A 21,565-nucleotide genomic window follows, 5' to 3' on the forward strand; every position below is an offset into this window, starting at 1 on the left:
ATTTCTAAATTAAACTAAAACTGTTCCTCTGGAAACAATATTCTTATGAAGGCTGGTGCTGTTTTTATTTAATCTTACAACTGTAAACACAAATATAATGCTTAAAATGGTTTGTTCATATTCTTTAAAAGAATCTTTCAAAATGACAAACTGTTTATATACAACCAGTAAAGACAAAAGTTTGTACAAATTTTAACAAAAATTCACAATACTAGGAAGAAGATGAGCAAGAATTTTCTAAGAATAAAAGAGGGAAATAGATTTCATATATTTCATAGCACAAAGCAGCAACAACGAACATCAAATTTTGAGTGTTCAAGTGAATTATTTCTAGTAATTACCCACAGCTCCCATCATATTGTAAGAAAGATACATAACCATCTCCTCCCCAAATTTCAAAACTATTGTACTAAATGCAAAATTTTTCAGTTAACTTAATAAACTTCACTAATTAAACTAAAATCAATGTAAGGAGTACAGCCTAAAATAACAAAAAAGAATACAAAAATAAACAAAAGAAAGTGCAATACAAACTAATGAGAATCACGTCTATTAAAAATGAGAACAGACCATGCTGGGGTGTTAAGTTATTAGAAGACAAGAATTTTGATTAACTAATAGCAGAGGAATACAAAGACAACCTGGTTGAAGGATGTGTAGTTAGGTAATGAAACTGAAGTTCATTATCACCTTTTATGAACAAACTATGTAATTATACTGAGGATTTTTTATAATGTTTCCTATTAATTTGGTGATTATGAACCATCCAACAATTAGGTTTTAGGTTAAATGGATAAAGTACATATAGTTGAATTAATGAATATACTGAGAACAGCACATCAATATACAATTCTCTAAACAGGATATAAAGTTAGCTAATATTTCAAAATGGGTTTGAATAATGAACAAGCTACAAATTTTGTTAAATTACTATCTGTTACAGTCCATGGGTTTGTTCCTGAATCCTAGAATTTACATCAACAACAGGGATCCCAGCTACTTTAAAATGGTACAGCATATTAAGGTATAACTAAGAAGCTCATGTTTCTAAGTAGTTCTGACTTAAGGAAAAGATCCAGAAGATACGAAGACTTAACAGGTCTTACAGAAAAAAGAACATACTCCAAGTGATCAAGGAAGCCCTTTCCAGACATGTGTGAATGATGTGTGAATGCTGATACTGGATTCGTCAAGATCATGCTACTTCAGAAAAATTAATTACCTACCACTTCTTTAAAACAATTAGGAATTTAAACAGAAATTCAAATGTGTATATATATGTATTTTATAGATATATAGGGTTAAAGAAATTTTTAATGAAATTTAAAATTAAAAAAAATTTTAAAACAATTTTGGAAGTAACTTTTTGCTATTACTTTTAATTTTGTGACAGTATGGCATGACATAAGATGTTTCAAAAAAAAAATATTCAAGAAAAACATTTCTGGGGGCACCTGGCTGGCTCAGTTGCAAGAGCATGAGACTCCTGATCTCAGGGTTCTGAGTTCAAGCCCCATGTTGGGTGTAGAGATTACTTAAAAATAAATAAATGGGGCGCCTGGGTGGCTCAGTCGGTTGAGTGTCCGACTTCAGCTCAGGTCACAATCTTGTGGTCCGTGAGTTCGAGCCCCGCGTCGGGCTCTGGGCCGGCCCAGAGCCTGGAGCCTGCTTCCGATTCTGTGTCTCCCTCTCTCTCTGACCCTCCCCCGTTCATGCTCTGTCTCTCTCTGTCTCAAAAATAAATAAATGTTAAAAAAAAAATTAAAAAAAAAAAAATAAATAAATAAACAAACGAACTTAAAGAAAGAAAAACATTTTTGCATAATTTCCCTGGAACTGGCTTTGGAATGTGTACTAGTCTACTTTAACTTTTACATTAATAACTGCCCATCCTTACTAAAATAAAGTACAATCATCAACATTCAGCATATCTCTCTCCTTCGTTTGTAAACAGGAAATGCCTTTCTGAAACTTTCTAAACCTTAATTTTCTCTTCAACATGATGAATGTATAAAAGGTCATCTATCTCAAACCGTTTCAAAGACCATAATGCAATAAAGTCATAACTTTTCCTTTCTTGATTCTCAAGAAGAAACTTACTACAAATTGAGAATTATGAAAGCAAAGACTTCCTTGAAACAGGCAAACTGAACATAATTCTAAGACTGAAAATTAGTTTTCATTAAAGAAAATGTCTGCTACGTAAAAAACTGGCATCTAATCTTTAGGATCTTCTGAACTAATTACTAACGTTTAGGGTAAAAACAAATTGGTCAGCTACTGGCAGTGACAACTATTTTAAGCCACCTTATAAAATGAAAGATAAGTGAGGATTTATTTTCACTGAATCCCCTGGGTGGGTGGGTGGGGGTGGGGGGATTCCATCCTCTATAATTCCAGCAGAAAGGCAAACTTGTTATTGTAAACAAGCAGCAATAACATGCACACTAGTACAAGTATTTCCTCCCACCAACCTAAAATATATAAATTAGGTGCGCCTAGGTGGCTTAGTTGGTTAAGCAGTCAGACTTCAGCTCAGGTCATGATCTCACAGTTCGTGAGTTCGAGCCCCACATTGGGCTCTGTGCTGACAGCTCAGACCCTGGAGCCTAACTCGGAAACTGTGTCTCCCCCTCTCTCTCTGCCCCTCCCCCACTCGTGTTCTGTCTCTCTCAAAAATGAATAAACGTTAAAAATATATATATATATAAATTAATTTGCAACATTTCTTGATCTAAAGTTCTGTTAATTGCACAATCTGATAACTGACTCATCTTAATGTCACTAAAATTATGATATAATCACACAATAACCAAGACAATATAAACATGTTTACAAATTTATAGTACTCTTCATACAAAGAACTAAAAACAAACATAACACAACTCACCTTCATTGGGAGATGTTTTCAACCTGCTGCAAATTCCATAGACATCTCCATAGCTTTCCTGTATTTTTCGTAATGCATCTGTAGACCTGAGCTCCATGAGAGCCCGCAGCTCCGCGAGCGTAATTCCAAAGTCTCCATCATGATTAGCTTCCTTCAAAGAGTTTTTTACTCCACTATATGCAACTGAGTTGTTTGCCATGTCGCCCATTACAAGTATTATTTATTAGGAGGAAAATGTTTCCCAAAAGACTCTAATTTTCACTTGATGTATTTCCAAGTTGAAAATTTTTTAAATATGAAAATCTTTCTTAAACCAAACACTCATTGTAGGACTTTCTAGAGCAGCATCAGCAGCATTTCCCAGAGAAGTATCTTGACCTTTGGCCCATGACTAGTTTCTTCATATCAATCATGAGATGTACATATCTGTAAGAAAATATTTAAAAGTTAATAAAATCTATCTTTTACAGCATTATGCATATAAGCATATTTTCTAAATGTCATCAGGTAACTAATGAAAAACATCATAAAAATATTTTTAACTGTGGTCTCATGCGTGTCAAGTTTTTGCATGACAAAAATCAAAGTATAACCACTAAATAAAATTGTATTTCAAGATATTAGATCCCATCATTATTAAATGAAACTGCATTTCACATGACTGAATTTTATGTTTCCATTCAGTATTATGGTTATTAATAGTTATCATTAAGCACTTACATTCCAAGCACTATTTCTTTAAGTTCATTCCATTTAATCATCACAATGTAATCCCACGAGGTGTTATTAACTCCTTATTCTACTGAGAAGAGTAAGCCTCAGAGAATTTGAGGAGTTTCTGCACACCTAACAAATGCCTAAAACAGATGAGCTGTGATGTCTCCAACCCATGTTCCTTCTAATACACGGACCATTCTCTCCAAACCTTTCATACAAAATAGACCTTGAAAGGGCACAAAGCACAACAAACACCCCACTGTGCTTTCCTGCAATTTTCCTTGGCCACTCTGTGACACCACCATCTTTTGTCTTCCTAAAACTATCTTCCACCATGATTTGTCACATGTCACCATCTCCATTCTTCCCTTGACCCGCCATCCAAAGAAATGCTCTACCCATGAGTCACTCTTTATTATTACTCTGGTTTTTTTTGCTGGCCTTTAGTATTATCTAAAATTACCGTGCTTGTATGTCAGGTTTGCCCATTAGTACATCCTGGGTATCGAGAACAGTGCCAGGCACATGGCAGACATTCAGTAAGTGTTTAAGCAATAAATGGATGCATTAGGGGGCACCTGGGTGGCTCAGCTGGTTAAGTATCTCACTTTAGCTCAGGTCATGATCTCATAGTTTGTGAGTTCGGGCCCTGTGTCGGGCTGTGTGCTGACAGCTCAGAGCCTGGACCCTGCTTCAGATTCTGTGTCTTCCTCTCTCTCTGCTCCTCCCGAACTCACGCTCTCTCTCTCAAAAATAAACATTAAAAAAACTTAAAAAATAAATGGATGCATTACTTAAATTTTCCTCATAATAATTTCAAGTTCTCCTTGTACTCTAAACTACCCAAAGATGAGTGTTCAACTTTTAATCTCCATCCATGTCCTTTAATCACCTCAACCTTAACATGACCAACAATGCATTCATCTTATTCCCTAAATAGGTAACTCCCTTCCTCAGTCAACCATTATTCTAATCACCTGGGCTTGGAATCCTAAGTCATCTTTGATTCCATTCACTTCAGCTTCAATCAGTCACTGAGTTAATTCTTCCTTTGAAAAACCCGTTTTACATAACCTTTTTCTTTCTCATCATCAAGTCCCTCCTCCACAAATTATAATCACTACCCTGTAAGTTCTCTCTCATTCTAATATTCCTTTTATCCAACTGCATGCTCTTTGCTGCCACCTTTTTTTTTTTTTTTGAAAGTAGGCTTCATACCCAGTGCAGAGCCCAATGAGAAGCCCAATGCAGGGCTTGAACTCACAACTGTGAGATCAAGACCTGAGCTGAGATCAAGAGTCAGACACGTAACTAAGCCACCCAGGTGCCCCAACTGCTACAGTTAGTTTTTGAAACAGTTTTCATGCCATTATATCTAAACTTACAGGGTGAAAATACAGCTCTACTGCTTATGCCTGTTTGGCACTCAAACCTAAGCTTTATTTCATCTATTCAGTCTCTCTCCCTCCCCAAGTACCCACTCTTCAATATTTAATAAATAAGATGTTCAGTGATTGGGAACTAGAAAAGATTACTGGCAAGCACAATTAATCTTCATTTATTAAGCTGTTATGAGAATGTTTGTAATGGTATGTGGTTCTCATAGTTCAATATGCATCCAGATGCCTGGGCCTCAACTCCACAGTTTAGATTCAGTAGGATTAGGGTAGGCTCCATCATTTGCCTTTTTTTTTTTTTTTTAATATTTTTTAAAGTTTATTGTATTTATTTTGAGAGAGAGACAGAGAGACAGAGACAGAGAATCCCAGGCAGAGCTTGAACTCAGGAACTGTGAGATCATGACCTGAGCCGAAATCAAGAGTCGGATGCTTAACTGACTGAGCCACACAGGTGTCCCTTCAACATTTGCCTTTCTAACAATTCCTAGGTGATACAGATGCTGTCAGTCCATGCAGCACACTGTGAGAACCAGTGGACAGAATGGGTTAAAAACTTTGAAATTCATACCAGCTGGTTGAGGAAAATTTCCTTGCCTTGGGTTAAATGTGCAAGGATGTGATAGCTATAGATTCTATAAGACAAATTCTTTCATTGCCTGCTTCCTCCCACTTCACAAATCCTCCCTGTTTGCCCAATTATTACCAATTTTACTCATCTCCTAGGAAAAGTGGTTCCCTCCTACTCACACATCAATTATTATAATAACTCAACCCCAAAATCTAGAGAGGGTGGTTTTTTGATAATATCCCTGAGTTTCCAACCCAAATTTGCTGGCATCTGAATTATTATGCTAATCCTAAATAAATTATTATTTGTTCAAGAGATAAATTCCTAACGAAGTCTCTGTGTCGGAGGCATCTATGTCATCAGTCCTCTGGTTTCCTCCACAAAGAGGAATTTTCCTCAACAGTGGCTTCCTACCCCATCAATTACCACTGAGGTAAAACAAGCTGCCTGACAGATTTTCCAAAAGTAACTAGGCAGATGTGGTTTCTTCACCTTTCTGCCTTCTTTTGAAAGCCAGATGTCTGCAGAACTCATACACATCAGTCTGAGTTAGTAGGGTAGGGACAGACCCCCCGGTTAAAAAAAACCAACTACTGTTCAAAGTTGCTGGGGTGGGGTAAATAACTGTGCCTGTAGTTTGGGGTTCAACATTAGAGCTTCCCTGTTGTCACACAAAAAACAAATCCTCCATTTCAGCTTCTGTCAATATTAAAACTAATATTTTTACTCCTATGTGTCAGTCGTTGCCTTTGCTCTTGACAGAATGCAAAAACGGGAGAAATGAGTGTTAAAGGGTTCTGTTCCATTTCTCAACAATAAGGGGACATATCAGAGCTAGGATCTGAATTTCTGTTTGTGACTCAAAAGCCATGCTCCCTTCCCTACAATGCCTCTACTTTAGGTCTTCACATTTATTAGATTCAAATAGAAATTGTCATAGGTCAAAAAACAGCCAAGTGTACCAGTTTATATAATAAAATCAGAATTCAAGACACTACAGTGGGTATTTGTTATTTGCCAGCTCAGCATCCTTTCCCCCACTTTTCAGCAATAGTCCCACTTTTGTTTAGGGATCTGCCCTTCCCCGACTCTCAGTGTAGTCTCATGAGGTTCCATCCCACATCCAAACATTCCCCTGGCCATAATAACTGGTTCAGGAATGCTCATATGACCCAACAAAGGCCAAGAGGGCAAGGAGGCTTCTGCTGTGACTCTGGGGCAGAGACTTGTCTCTTCTTACTGAACTTAAATCTGACATGGCAAAAACCTCTGTGACTGGATCCAGAAGGGAAGGAAAGACAGAGAGGGAGGAAAGGAGAGAGGAAAGGAATGTGCCTGTCAGTGCTGGATCACTTGAGCCCCTTGGTCAATCCATGTCTCAAATCTGTTCTATCCCTGGATTTTTTTAGTAATTTGTCAGTAAGTTCCCTACCGAGGTTGAATTTTCTATCACTCTGCAAACCACATAGCTTTGTTAAATACATGATTACCAATTATATCCAGTCCCCCTACTGTTTAAAGAAGTCCAGGCAAAAGCACCAAATGCAAAATGAGCCACTTTCCAAAAGAGGGCAATTTGTAACTACCTACAAGTTATATCATCAGGATGTTGTGTATTTCGGGATCTACTATAGCCTTCTCCACTATTTTCCTTTCTATCCACTTTCATTCCTCCATTCACTGAACTAGCGGACAAAAGTGCTTAGAACAATAAAGTTTTGTTGTTTATTCACTACAAAATGACAAGAGGGGGCACACTATTTGAGATCATGATACAACAGAAAGTAGATCTGTTTTGCTTTTCTGTGTTGTCTAAAAGATTCTGATCTTCCATTTGAAAAATTTACGAAGAAATCCTGTTATGTGGAAGCTGAGGCCCTAACAAGGGGGAGTTTTAAAGAAAACACACAGCTACTCTATGGGGGCCTACTGGCCTCCATAACCTATCCCTGATCCCCAGATGACCTCTCTAGCCAAATTACTATTGGTAGTCTTTGAGGGATTATGAAAAAAGACAGAGGTAGTTTAAGACTGGAGTTAGGCAAAAACAGTTACAGTCTTCAAAAAGCAGGATAAGATGAAATCCAAATGACACATGAGCTTTACTATGAATAAGCAGGGCCCTCAAAAGACCAAAACATGACTTGAAGTCCTAGCAATGAGTGGAGCTCGTAATTAATCACTAATTGCAATTTCAATTCCTTCTTTCACAAGAACACTTAACTTACAGAGATCATGAAATGGTTGTATGGACGTTATCTAGACTCAACAATGAAAACCACAAAGACTGCATATCAGAAAAACTCAAAGAAAAACAGGCAAACAGTTAAGTAAATTGTGGGATGAAATATGAAGCTGGAGCTTCATTTCAGAGCTCTAAAAAGGATTATTATTATTATTATTATTATTATTATTATTATATTATATTATTACATAGTAACATGAAATTCTTGCAGACCAAGTATAAAATATGTGCTCCTGAAGTGTATTAGAACAAAGATGGACAACCTGGAAGACATTACTGGGTTCCTCATTCCTGACTTCTAAACTATTGTTGGTGATTTACAAACACAGTATTTCTGTTTCTCCAGTCTATAGATGGCTTGAAGCTAGGTGAGCCAGCAAATGTTTGATGACAGAATCAGGATCCAGAAAGGTAGGAATGAGAAGATATATTTAATTGTTACAAAATGCACTAACTTGATGTTAGTTAACACGAGGTAAGTGCTTCCACTGGGCCCCAAAGCGAATATGTTCTTAGGCAGCAATGACAGGACTCTAACATCAATAAAGTTAGGAAACAGACTTATTCTGCTTTGCCTTGGACATACACACCAATAATATTACTGGCTCATCTATAAAACATAGATACAAAAACAGTACCCATCTCTTTAAATGTGTTAATATATGGAAAACTATTTGAACTTAGCCTGGAACACAGTTAATGGTAAACACGTTAGCTATTTTTATCGTTAAGAATGTTTGCAGATATATTCTACAGAGAATATCCCCGCTCTCCTCAAATGAGAAGGGCTGCTGAGCCATTTCAGATGAGGAATGTTTGAAGGAATAAGATTTCTAAACCTAAAGGAAAAGATTCTATTTTTTTAATTAAAAAAATTTTTTTAAACATTTATTCATTTTTGAGAGACAGAGACAGTGTGAGAGGGGGAGGGGCAGAGAGAGGGAGACACAGAATCTGAAGCAGGCTCCAGGCTCCGAGCTGTCAGCACAGAGCCTGATGCGGGGCTCGAACCCACGAACCGTGAGATCGTGACCTGAGCCAAAGTTGGATACTTAACCAACTGAGTCACCAAGGAGCCCCAGGAAAAGAGGATTCTGATGATAGTCCAATATAGAAGAAACTCTGTTATACAGATAAAACATATGGTGACTCAATGTATCAAAAAGACTGATGAATGACAGAAAGAGAGGCACCAACTTTTATTTGTATTATACATAACAGGCCCACTAGACTTTGCACTGGTATGGTATGAATAATAATAATAATCATAAACAATCTTTAATAATAAAGAGAACACTGAAGAGTCAAGAAACTAGTGCATTTAAGAAATGGAGGAAACTTAGTCTAGGGGACGAACGACCTCTGATGGCAAACTTCAAACATTTGAAATTTTATAGTGTAGAAAGTGACTAGATATATGTTGTGGAGTACTGGAGGACAAAACTAGAATGTAAACAGAGTAAGCTACAGACGAGTAGTTTTTGGCTACACAAGGCAGAACTCTTGTAACAAGTTATCCAAAACTGGAATAGGTCTATAACAGTTAATTTTACGGCAACTTGACTGGATCACAGGGCGCTCCGATATCTGGTTAAACATTACTTCTGTGTGTACCTACGAGGGTGTTTCTGAATGAGATTAGCATTTGAATAGGCAGACTAAATAAAGCAGACTGCCCTCCCCAGGGTAGGTGGGCATCCCAATTCAGACAGGGCCTGAAATAGAACACAACTTGAAGAGGGACTTCGGAACACCTCTCAGCCTTCGTGCTCTGGCTGAGACATCCATCTCCCACCCTCAGACAGAAAATTACACCACTGGCTTTCCAGGGTCTTTGGTTTGAAGAAGGCAGATTGTGGGACTTCTCAGCCTCCATAAATGCCTGAGAAAATTCCTCATAATAAATCACTCTACGTATATATTTCCAATTGGTTCTGTTTCTCTGGAGGACCCTAGTAAAGGGCCCCTAGGTCAGTGAGAACTCTCTCAGAGGCCTGGCGTTGATCAAGCAAGATACTAAAAGAATGTACGGTTAGAGTGCTCAATACCTAAAGACAGCCCATGCCCTTTTTGTGACAACTCTTATCTTTAAAATTCCAATCCTATTTTAATTTTTAAAAATGTTTTGAGAGAAAGCGCACACACACACACACACACACACACACACACACACTCTCACACACACACACGTATGCACAAGCAGGGGAAGGGCAGAAAGAAAGAGGGAGAGAGAGAATCTCAAGCAGGGTTTGCACTGTCAGCACAGAGCCCTACACGGGGCTTGAACCGTGAGATCACGACTCGAGCAGAAATCAAGAGTTGGACGCTTAACAGAATGAGCCACCCAGGTGCCCCTGAAACGCCATTCCTATTTTAAAAGGTAACTCCACTGGTCTAATGCACTGAGCATGTTCTATACACATACACAACTGACTTCCTGTCAGCATCCCATTCTCCACTGACTCTGTTCAGCTTTTAAAAATCAAGACTCCATTTATGCAAGATTACTTCAAAGACAACAAACCCCAGACAAAAAAAGTATTCTTTCTTGTACATGATGTATGAAAGATCATGTACATACGTTCAAATTAGATTTGGATATCTAATTTGAATATCTATCTGCTAATTGTGGTCATAAGCCTAGAAAAGTCATTTGATTAATTTCAATTCCAAATTTAAACAAATTGGTTATAAATCAAAAGTAATTTGTTAGAAGCCAATCCTTTTGTTTAAACTTTCATTAGTCTCTTTAAATGTCCACTGAATCAACTACAGATTCTCAAGTAATCTTGATTTTTTTATATCACCCCAAATTCAGAATGAAATTTCAAAACATAAATATTTGTACTCCTCAATCTTACTCTTCAATTTTCTAATACTTGTAGATTTTGTAACTATTCAGCACATGAAGTTACTTTTGATTTCACATACTCTTTCCCCAAAATATTCAGTTTTCTTAAGGTATCTACACTGAAACAGCTCAATAAATGTCTTTGGGATATGCTGAAATAACTTAAGGGTTTAGGTCAAATTTCTATTTCCTAGCTCTAGCTCTAATATATGTCTCATTAAATTTTTAAAAGTACAAAATTAGTATCCACAAAGGTTTTTAATCTATGACTGGCTTTATAGGAACACAAATTATGGATCTGAGGCTTAAAAAAAAAAAAAGCTGGGGTGCCTGGGTAGCTCAGTCAGTTAAGCACCGACTGATGATTTCACTTAAGGTCATGATCGCGCAGTTGTGGGATCCAGTCCCAGTAGGGCTTTGTGCTGACAGCGTGGAGCCTGCTTGGGATTCTCTCTCTCCCTCTCTGCCTCTCTCTCATTCTCTCACTCTTAAAATAAACATTTAAAATAAATAAAAATGGTTTAAAAGTTGAAGCTAAAGATAGATTTTCGCTCATTTAATAAGAGAATAATTGTTTAAAAGTTTCTAAGTCAAAATAAAATACTAACCACAAACAAATTTTAAAAGGCCATCATTCTGTTAAAAAAAAAAAATGGTTACAAAGGAATCATAGAATTTAATAGCTGAAAGGGATGTTGATCAAATCCAATTGCTCATTTTATACCCGTAGAAACCAAACACACCCATAATCTTCTACTTCCAAAAAGAATAAAAATGCTTATAATAAAAGCAAGCAAGCATTGAATACTCACAAAATCATTTAAAGAAAAAAAAAGAGTGAATGACCAAAATTAAATCACAGGATAAATCATAACAATGTACAGGTTGTAAAGAGGCTACTCCATGGAAATAGCTGGCATTTATTGTGCTTCAAAGTGGATACTGACACCCTAGCTGTTTAGACACAACATTTGACTGACAAAAAGCTAAAAAATTGCTTTTGACTGCAGTCTTTCAAAAAGAATACTCACGAATCTTCATTTTCTTAAGTTTCTTTTTTTCTTTTAACATAAAAATTAATCCATCCTCCTTTGTAGACAAGTAGTTGTGAGAAGAGGGATAACCAGGTTTGATAGCTGTTTCTCACTGTGGCTGCTATTGGTGTTTTCTTGTCAGTGCTAGCTCACCAATGAAGAAATCCAGCCTGGCCCGCACCGCTCCATTAGATAATAGGAGTGATCTTGTGTCCTAGGGACAACCTAAAACTTGCCACTTTGAATGCCCCTCTGGAAGGCTGGATAGTAGGACTACTATATAACTAAGTGTAAATTTAGACCCATTATACTTAAATTTATATAAAGGCAAAAACCCTGCCTTTTTCATCTTTAATCTCCCATATCTTACCAAGAGGTACCTATGATCATTCAAAATATAGTCACTTTGCAGGGGAAAAAACAAAAAACAAAAGAAAAGCTTATACCTGATTCACATCCTACAAATACAAAGTCCTCCAACAATTAAAACAATTTTTAAGAAGAAATGATAAAAATGTGCTGTAAACTGAAATAATGTGTAATATCAGATTAATGGTAGAAAGAAGATGCTTTATCCATAAGATGCATATCAAAGAGCAGAAACTTCAAGATCAAGAATGGTCACGTTTCTTTTACAGTTTTGTTATGCTCAGAGTGTTTTAATGAAATAACGTGAGCATAACAAAACTGTAGGGACCAAGGACCAACTGTAAGAACCAAGGGATAACTCAATTTTAATATTCTTTGAACTCACACTTTTCATTTTTTAAGGCTCAAAAGAAAGCACACACACTGCATGAAGGAACATAAAGACTATAAAGCTTGTTTAGAAAAGTAATTTATATCAGGTGAGTAAAGAATGATACATATAAACAAGATTAAATTTACCAAACATGATTTCAGTTTTATAGAACTGATAAAAGCAGAAAATAAACATTGTCTACAATGTCTGATTTATTGGTCTCACAGGATTCATAAATACCATCACTGTGTCTGAGTTGACTAAAATTAGTCTCACTCCCCTCAGTAAATTACTTACCATCTACTAGACTCTTCCAGAGGCAGAGACTAAGTACAATACTTTGAAGGGCAAGTTACAGCTGCTGTCAGTGATAAATTCAGCAGGACCACTTTCGCAAATCTCTCAGGGTGGGCAACAAGTAGATTAGAATAGAGGAGGCACTAATTTGTTCTTCTCTTATAGCTTTTATTGCACAGCTGCAATGATTTGTTTACCTCTCTGTCTTCCCCAATGAACTGGGAACTCAAGGCAGGATTTGTGGCATTTAATTTTAACCCCCAGCACTGTCTGGAATACTATAGATGCTCCATATTTATTGAATAGAAATGTTCCTGTTTGAAACTTAAGCTAAAAATCAATTTGGAAAACTGGTTTTACAACTGTAAACAAAGACATTTTAAATAGAGCAAAAGAAAACCTCATAACCCTGTGTTTAAAATAATATGCGAGGCACATAGGGAGTTAAGAGTAGGTCATAGTATTCAAGGAATATTCACGCCACCTTGATATATAAGATATACAAGCTTAACTTTCCTTTAAATCCTTTCACATAATATTAAAAAGTACTTAAGATTTTCAAATGAACTATACAATGACTGCTACATAACAATGGTTTTTAACCAGGGTCCTATATCCTTGAGGCTATGAAAAGTAATAATGCTGAGTTTCAATATTTCATAAACCCTGGAGTAACTGATACATTTACTTGAGAAATCATTTGTTAGGATTACCCATACTAAATTAAAATTATACCAAATCAATATGGTAGTAAGGTTAGCAACTAGTTCTAAATAATACATAAAAAAATCACCCAGTTGGGGCCAATGGATAACAAAATCCTGAACTCCATACCGAACGTCATCTTTTCTGAAATTTGCTATTTCTACTTCATCTCCAATGCACAGATCAACCCATTCCAGGTTAGCTGCTTCTGTGCTACATCAAAACTACTCTTCGAGGTGACCACTGACTCCTCTTGTTCTAAATCTAAAGAGCATATTTAGTCCTTCTTATCTAACCTACTGACAACCTTTGCCACTGCTAACCACTCCCTCACTCCTGAAATGTTCCGTTGCCTTAATTTCTCTGATGCTCCATTTCTGTTCCCACCACACTGCCATCTCTGGCTGCTTGTTTTCGTTTTCCACTGCTTGTTCCTATTCTTGAACAATTGTCAAGGGAGTCAGTGGGGAGGGGTTGGGTGGCACTGTAAGCCTGACCACAATTGCTTTCATCTGTTTTTAGTGAGAGCATGAGATCAGTTTATAGATAATAGTTAAAATTTATTTGCATGTGCATTTACAAGGTTTATTTTTTTTCTGTCTCTCTCATATTTGGAACCTCACAATTCAATTAAAATGATAAAACCACACTATAACCTTCTGGCTCAAAGTGTGAATAAAATCACCTCGTTTCCTTTTCCTAGCCTGAAACACAGCTCCTATTCCCCACAGCCTTTAGTTTATAAAGAAATATGTCAGCCCAAAGAAGAGATTCTATAAATTGATGATTCATCCCCCCTCCCCAGGGCTGTAAGACAACTACTCTTGCTTTTGATGGCACAGATTGTTTATGCCAACAAAGTACTTAATTAAGCAGAGTATGTGATAAAATTTTAATGTGAATGATCCCAAACACAGATATCTTGAAGATCACTATAGGTATTTTTGCTTTATGGTCAAGTCAGCTGGAATCCTCTTATTCCAAACACTGATGATATACCCCCTATCTCTTAAAAAGTTGTTCTAATTTGCAATACTGGTGATACCCATATATCTTAAAAGGCTGTTCTAATTTTGCAAAGTTGTACTTGATATAGTCAAAAAACACAATCCTTCTGAATGTACCACAGCTTGGTCACACACTGGATTATTAAAAGCATTTATATACTAATTCTACATATTTCAGATCAGTCATTCTCAAACTTCAGCATGCATCATAACCGCATGAAGGGCTCCTTAAAAGAGGATCACTGGACCCCACCTGCACAGTTTCAATTCACTAGTAGATCTGGGGTAAGGAGCAAGAATTTACATTTCTAACAGCTTCTCAGGCGAAGGTGATGCCGATGCTGCCTGCTACTGATCTCTGGAGAGGCACTATTGTAGATCACTGTGCCCTGAACTTCGAATGTTGGATTATCACCTTAGTCCAAAATTCCCTGACGATAATATAAGCAAATTACTCATGGTTCCTCATTATGCGATTCTCAATTTGCATGAATAATTGAAAGCAGATCATTTCTAAAAATATTCTGTGAGCTGTTATTTTAAATTGCCTTGATTTTAATACCAAGTATATTGATATACAAACACTGAAAATAATTTTTCATTCAAAGAAATAGAGACTCATACTGTTTCATTTGAACAAATGTAAAATGACTTTAAACACCTAGAAGTATTAAATTTTAAGGAATTTAACAGAGAACTATAATTTAGATACCTACCTTCTCCTGCTGTTCCCCCAAATAAACTAGACTTTGTTTTGTCCTATTCTATTGTTCTATCTAGGCACTTCAGGAACTCTCATCCTAAGAGGAACAGTTTGCTAGTAAAAGGTAAGCCTTCGAAAAGCTCAAAATTAAGGAAAGTTAATTTTATATAATCCTGTACAGCTTACCACCAAATGTAAGAACATATTATATCTCTAGTTATACATGAGAACGAAATGTTCTATCATTTTCTAGTTTCACTGGTTTTGAGAATTTGAACTATAGTCAAGGAAGAGATTTCTAAATTAAAACACTGTTTTTTCCCCCTTCTGTTCAGGAGCAAGAAGGCAATATGAACACTTGAATGTCACACCAGCTGCTCCATCAGCCTACTCAGTCCTTACGAGCTTCTATCCTGTCAGTTCACAAGAACCTACACTTAAATGCTTAAGGAAACAGGATGCTCATTATGTCACGAACAAGCTCACAAAAATAAAGTTGGCAATATTTAGGGAGGCAGAACTCTTATCTGTAAATTTAACATGAGCTTTCTGTTTTCTTAATTAAAAACTGTAAATTTCAAGGAGTTTTAATCCCAATATTTAAACAACTGAATGCAGAAATAAGGAGAGACAACACTTTCCCATTTCTTTATCTTCTTTTTCTTTATTTACACGGTTTGACGGCTGGTGGTTTTTTGCAATTTCCAGCTGTAGTTACTAAAGAACAGCACAGTAAATCAATACCCACTTTTGCAACACATTCAAAGACTCTGGCTGAAAAATAAGGTAAGCGGTATTTTAAGAGGATGTTAGGCAAGAATCTGTCTTAGAGTTAATTCACCAAAGTGCAAAGAATAATGGAAAGCAGGGGATGTGTTGAACCATAACCACTCCATCCTACCTTGCTGATGATCCTTCAAACTGGTTTCACACTTCCTGACCTTCATTCCAAGGCTTTGATTTGTACTCTGACTGCTATTCAAGGGTAGAGCCACACATGAAAAGTCATCTTCATGTGGACAGTTTTATTTTCAGGACTTCTCCAAAACAACTGATCTCTACTCTCCTCATTTACATGGAACCTCCTGTACACATTCTGGCCTCCATGCTCAAAGGCAGTCAAGACCTCTTCTGATCATACCTGCTTCCCTAAAAAAGTCAACTTCCCAATAGCCAGGGACTCCAGTGTTGCTCTCATGTCTCACTTGCTCTTGTATTCTCCCACTACACCCATCCGGCTCATTAGCTACCCCTGAATAGATATACCGTCTGGCTGAGCAATGCTGGTTACAACTTTTAAAACTGAGTTCTCAGGTCCACTGGAGACGTATTTTTCCCCGTTGTATATGATCCACTGACACATATGTCTCCCTAGCATGTTCCTCTTTCTATTCCAAGTCTCCCAAATCACTCCAGCTCCTGTCTCTATGCAGGCTACGAGAAGTCTACTCCAACACTTTACTTCCTTGATTGTCATTGCAAGCCACTGCCACCACCTCACACAGATTCCTTCACTTAGCTTAACCAATATTCAGATGCATTCTACCACACGGAAGACTGTTCCCTCCTCACCCCCCAACCCCTATCCCCAAATAAGCCTCTCCTGGATTCTGTTAATCAAACAAGTTGTCCTTCCCCACTCCACCTTCTTACCACACCTCTTGATAAGATCTATCCTTATCCTTCTCACCATGAACCCTGGCAAACTGGGTCCATCCTCACATTCCTGAGCTGGCTGCCTGTGGTAAGATTTGATCTCTGGCTTTCTCTCAGTCTTCATCTTCCTATACACCTTTGTGTCATTTGACAGTACTCTTCCCTCTTGTCCATTCTGTTGCTTACTTTGTTCTTCCCGGCACTTCAGAAATCCTCCTCAACCCACATTCCTTGGCTTTGTTTTTGTTTTCCTAAGATGGCTAGATGGAAGACTGGTCTTTCTTGGGCAGAAAATTTAGGGCAGATCTCATCTGCTTCTGGCTCAAGTCTGGCCATTAGGCCAGTGCTATCAGATGGGGCCACAATGGTGGGCTGATGTCTTAGGATGCAGGAGGCTCAAGCCACGGCAATTTGGAAGAGACAACTCCTCCCTGGGACCTGTCTTATATGACAAGGCCAAGGGCAGGGCGCTCACTGTGCCACAGAGGTTCATCTAGCCCACTGCCTGTGACATCCTCACTTATTAACCTGCCTGTTGTCTCACCAGGAGGGGACTCCTCCTGGCAGGAACTGGGTGAGGACTTTTTACTTTGGGATGTTCAGTGCCCCAAACAGAGCCTGGCATGGACAACACACCCAGTGAATGACTGTAGACCAGAACTACACCAAAGTTGGGTGTGAAATTCTCAGAGACTGTAGTTAGTTGAGATGTTGAGAAGGAAGAAAAAGGCTGTTCTTGCTGCCATAACCAAATACCACAGACTGGCTGGCTTAAGCAACAGAAATTTATTTTTTTTTCTTTAATATTTATTTAAGCAATCTCTACACCCAATGTGGGACTCGAACTCACAACCCCAAGATCAAGAGTCACACTCCTTTGGACTGAGCCAATCAGGCATCCCCAGAAATTGATTTCTCGCAGTTCTAGAGCCTACGAAGTCCAAGATCAAGGTGCCAGCAATTTGGTTGCTGGTGGAGAACCAATCCTCTTCCTGGCTGTGGACAGCTGTTTTCTTGCTATGTTCTCAACAGTGTCTTCTGAGCCTCAGTACAGGACTGGGCTCACTTTTAGGGGCTTGTCTTGCTGTGACTTGCTGGGATAGGGCGGGAGGGAGGGGGGCTGTACATCACCTCTCTGTGCCTCAGTTTCCTGTCCTCTCTTTTTATTCCTTCTTGTTGTGCCTTGATCTTTCTCTCCGCTGAAATGGGAGTGCTCTGGTCCTTCTGGATTCTGGAGTGAAGGTCAGCTGGGGGCCCACACCTACCTTGGGTGGTTAGGGGAGGAGCTGCACGTGACCAAAGACCAGATCCTCTCACTTTTCAGGGGGAGTTTTCTGACTGTGGGTGCAGCATGGGCAGAGACTCCCCTGGCTCTCCTGGTGGGGTCAGGGGCTAGGCTCCCCACTAAGCTGGGGGGTCCTGTGCCAGTGTCAGTCCATTGCTCTGACACTAAGGTCCTGTTCCCAGGTGTCCCTCCTTGGCTTTTTTAATCACTACTATACTCTAAGTGAGGTTATCATGCAGGGATCCATGTGCAGACCTCTTTTCCCTCGTGGCAGCTGATACCACAGCATGACCCACATCTAAGGTCTTGATCAAGCTCCAGGGTCATGTTTTCAACTGTTAACACACAACTCCATTTGAATATCTTACAGCACAAACTCAACCATCAATATTAAACTTATCACAGTCACTCCTAAACCTGTTGTTGTTCTCTGAAGTTCCTATCAGTCCCAAATATGTCAGTAAGCCCTATGTCCAACGCTCCTTCTTCAAGGAGTTTACAGACTAAATGAGGGATAAAGACAAGTATACAAGCAAGTCCAATTAAGTGTTAGAGAGCTCATCATAAAAAAAAGTGGTGAACGCACAAAGGATAAAGTGTTAAATGAATATGTGGCTTCAAGAAAGGCTTCACTGTCTAGGACACATCTAAACTGAGGCAGACTGGGGCCTGAGTGGGAAGGAGATCAAAACACAGAGATGTGTCTGATAGCTGATATAACTGAGCACAGGACAACAAGGAGGCAGCAAAAGTGAGTGCTGATACTGTGATTAAAAAAAACAGTATCAGGGTGCCTGGGTGGCTCAGTTCGTTGAGCGTCTGACTTTGGCTGACTTTGAATCAGGTCATGATTCACGGGTTCATGAGTTCAAGCCCTCCATCGGACTCACTGCTATCAGTGCAGAACCCACTTCGGATCCTCTGTCCCCCCCCCCCTCTCAAAAATAAATAGACATATATTAAAAAAAATCTATTTTGTACCTCTGGAGGGCTTCTTGAAATTCAATCTTCTTTCCTCAAATACAATGTAAGCTTCTTGAGGACAGGAGCCACAATCTGTGCTTTTTTTATAGCTCTTACAGAAGTGAGTAATAAATTACTTAACAGTTCACTTGTATAAAAATGGATAACAGTAAAGCTGACATTGTGAAAAGATAAATGTAATTAAAGTCCTCAAGTTCCTCTAACAGAAAACAGAAATAAAGTCAACAGGCACACACATAAAAAGAAAATAACTGAAACTTCAGGTTAATATAGCACTGAGAGGGGGAAAACACAGTTTTCAGAAGGTCCTGACTTCCTAATTCTTTCTGATAACTTTTGAATACACATGATTTAAATCACCTCATAAAACTAATGAGAGATATGCATCATCTTTTGAGTCGGTCAGAACACGTTTGATTTCCTTTCGTAGCAATCACGGCAAATAAAACGAAGGGACGAGGGAGGGAGAGATCAGAAGGAAGTACTTTCAAGGCAGTGACAGATCCCGGGCACCTTGCAGCCTGTGAGCATCTTCCTTCTGCAGAGCTCTTCAACAGAGGACGTGTGGATGGGGACAGCTTCAGCATGGCTGTCTTTACCAAATCTGCAAACTTCCTCTCTTCCGTTTGTTTGAGTACTGCTCTCACACTCCCCACCTCCTTTTTCTTTGGACAAGTTTCAAATAGCAGTCTCTTACTGCCGTTTTCCCTAATGAATTTTCCCTAATAAAAGCTGGCCTCTTCCCTTTGCCTTTCTATGAACTTCTCCTTCAAGGAACAGTTAAAATGCCCTCTCTCTCCTGATCCCATTACATGAAATTAGTCTGTGTGTTTCTATCTACATCTGCAGTCTTTTTGAGACACTATAACATTCAGTATGTACTACTATAATTATTTGTATGCACAGCTTTCTACTGTGCATACAGTCGACTTGTGCATACAGTCGATTCAGCTTGACTGAACTGTAAGCTCTGAGGGCAGGATGGTCTTGCCCATTTCTGTATCTCCTGATGACCACTAGAGCAACAGCACCTTGCCATGGAAAGTACCCCTACAGGATAACTGAATTGAACTGGAGCACACAACACAATGCACTGAAGACAGTGGTCCTTTAGTAAGGCCCATCGTGGGTGCCAGCAAATGAGAACCTCAATTCTAGAGAAGCAGAGACTCTGCCATCAAGAAGATGCCCAGCTCACCACCATACAGTAGGTATTCAGCAGGTCCGTAACATCTAAGCTTTTCATCCCAGCACTTTCCTGCACTGGCTGAGTGACTCTGGATAATTTACTCCATGTGTCAGCTTCCTCGTTTGTAAAATGGGGATAATATCTATCTCCTAATTGGTGTAGAGATTTAAATGAGTTAATATATGAATTATTTAAAACTCATCCCCGTTTCTTAGTGCCTGGCACTTAATAGTAAACATTCAATAGACTATAACTATTTAATTGTTATAATTAGCAGTAAGAGATTTTGAATTAGTTTCCAATAAACTGTCATATTTAGCACACATTATATAATACTTATGTTAGCCTACCGACAAGAAGACACATAATACATATTTGTTAAATAAATGAAAACCTTTAATTCAGTATTTCAATGTGATGTCCTTATATATAATGACACCTAACAGTATTTAAGAATTAAAAACCAAGAGGGCTGTATCACACAGCCAGAATTTTGTAACAGCTGATCTACAAACCAGATTGGTTGACTTTAAAAAAGGACAGGGGAGTGACACCCTAGAGAGAAAAGGGTTTTCTTCTTAAAATTAAAATTAGATGATTAACTACTGAAGATTCTTAAAAACTTGAAAATAACAGTTAAGAAAACTAAACACCAACCTGGAAAAACTCTTTTTGACACAAGCTTCATGGGGAAAACACATAAATATATCTATCCAATTATTATAACCACTTAGAATTCACATACTATAAATAGACATGAACCAGAAAATAAGAGGGAAAATGAGCTAATCTGTCAGATTATTTTCTTTCCTAAATGCTTTGGCTGTTATTTAAGAATATAAAACTGAAGAATTTCCCTTCAACTGTTAGGCATTCTGACTTTGATCTGTCAGCATTATATTGAAGTTCCAGTGCAACAAAAGAATTTACCAACTATGGTTTTGACCCATAATATCCACACCAACTTTTTTAAGTTAATGGCTATGATCTAGAATATCATGTACAGAAGTATACTAAGCAGCAAACGTTGGTTTAATAATCTTAATAACTTTAAGAAGGAACTATGTAGGGGCTCCTGGGTGGTTCAGTTGGTTGAGCGTCCAACTCTTTTTTAAATAAATTTTTTTAATGTTTATTTATTTCTGAGACAGAGAGAGACAGAGCACGAGTGAGGGAGGGGCAAAGAGAGTAGGAGACACAGAATCCGAAGCAGGCTCCAGGCTCTGAGCTGTCAGCACAGAGCCTGATGTGGGGCTTGAATTCACAAACGGTGAGATCATGACCTGAGCCAA

General features: G+C 38.2%; 1 protein-coding gene across 4 annotated transcripts in view; it reads right to left on the reverse strand.

The window, feature by feature from the left end:
* Positions 1-21,565, reverse strand: part of ATP2B1 (ATPase plasma membrane Ca2+ transporting 1) — a 130,219-nt gene that overhangs the window by 68,292 nt on the left and 40,362 nt on the right. For all 4 annotated transcript variants that reach the window (XM_042947339.1, XM_042947341.1, XM_042947338.1 and 1 more), the window contains exon 2: positions 2,891-3,316. In XM_042947339.1, coding sequence (XP_042803273.1) covers positions 2,891-3,098 — 208 coding nt within the window. In that variant the 5' untranslated portion in view covers positions 3,099-3,316. The remainder of the gene's footprint in view (positions 1-2,890; positions 3,317-21,565) is intronic.

Source organism: Panthera leo, chromosome B4, assembly GCF_018350215.1.
Source record: "Panthera leo isolate Ple1 chromosome B4, P.leo_Ple1_pat1.1, whole genome shotgun sequence".
NCBI classification, from domain to species: Eukaryota; Metazoa; Chordata; class Mammalia; order Carnivora; family Felidae; genus Panthera; species Panthera leo.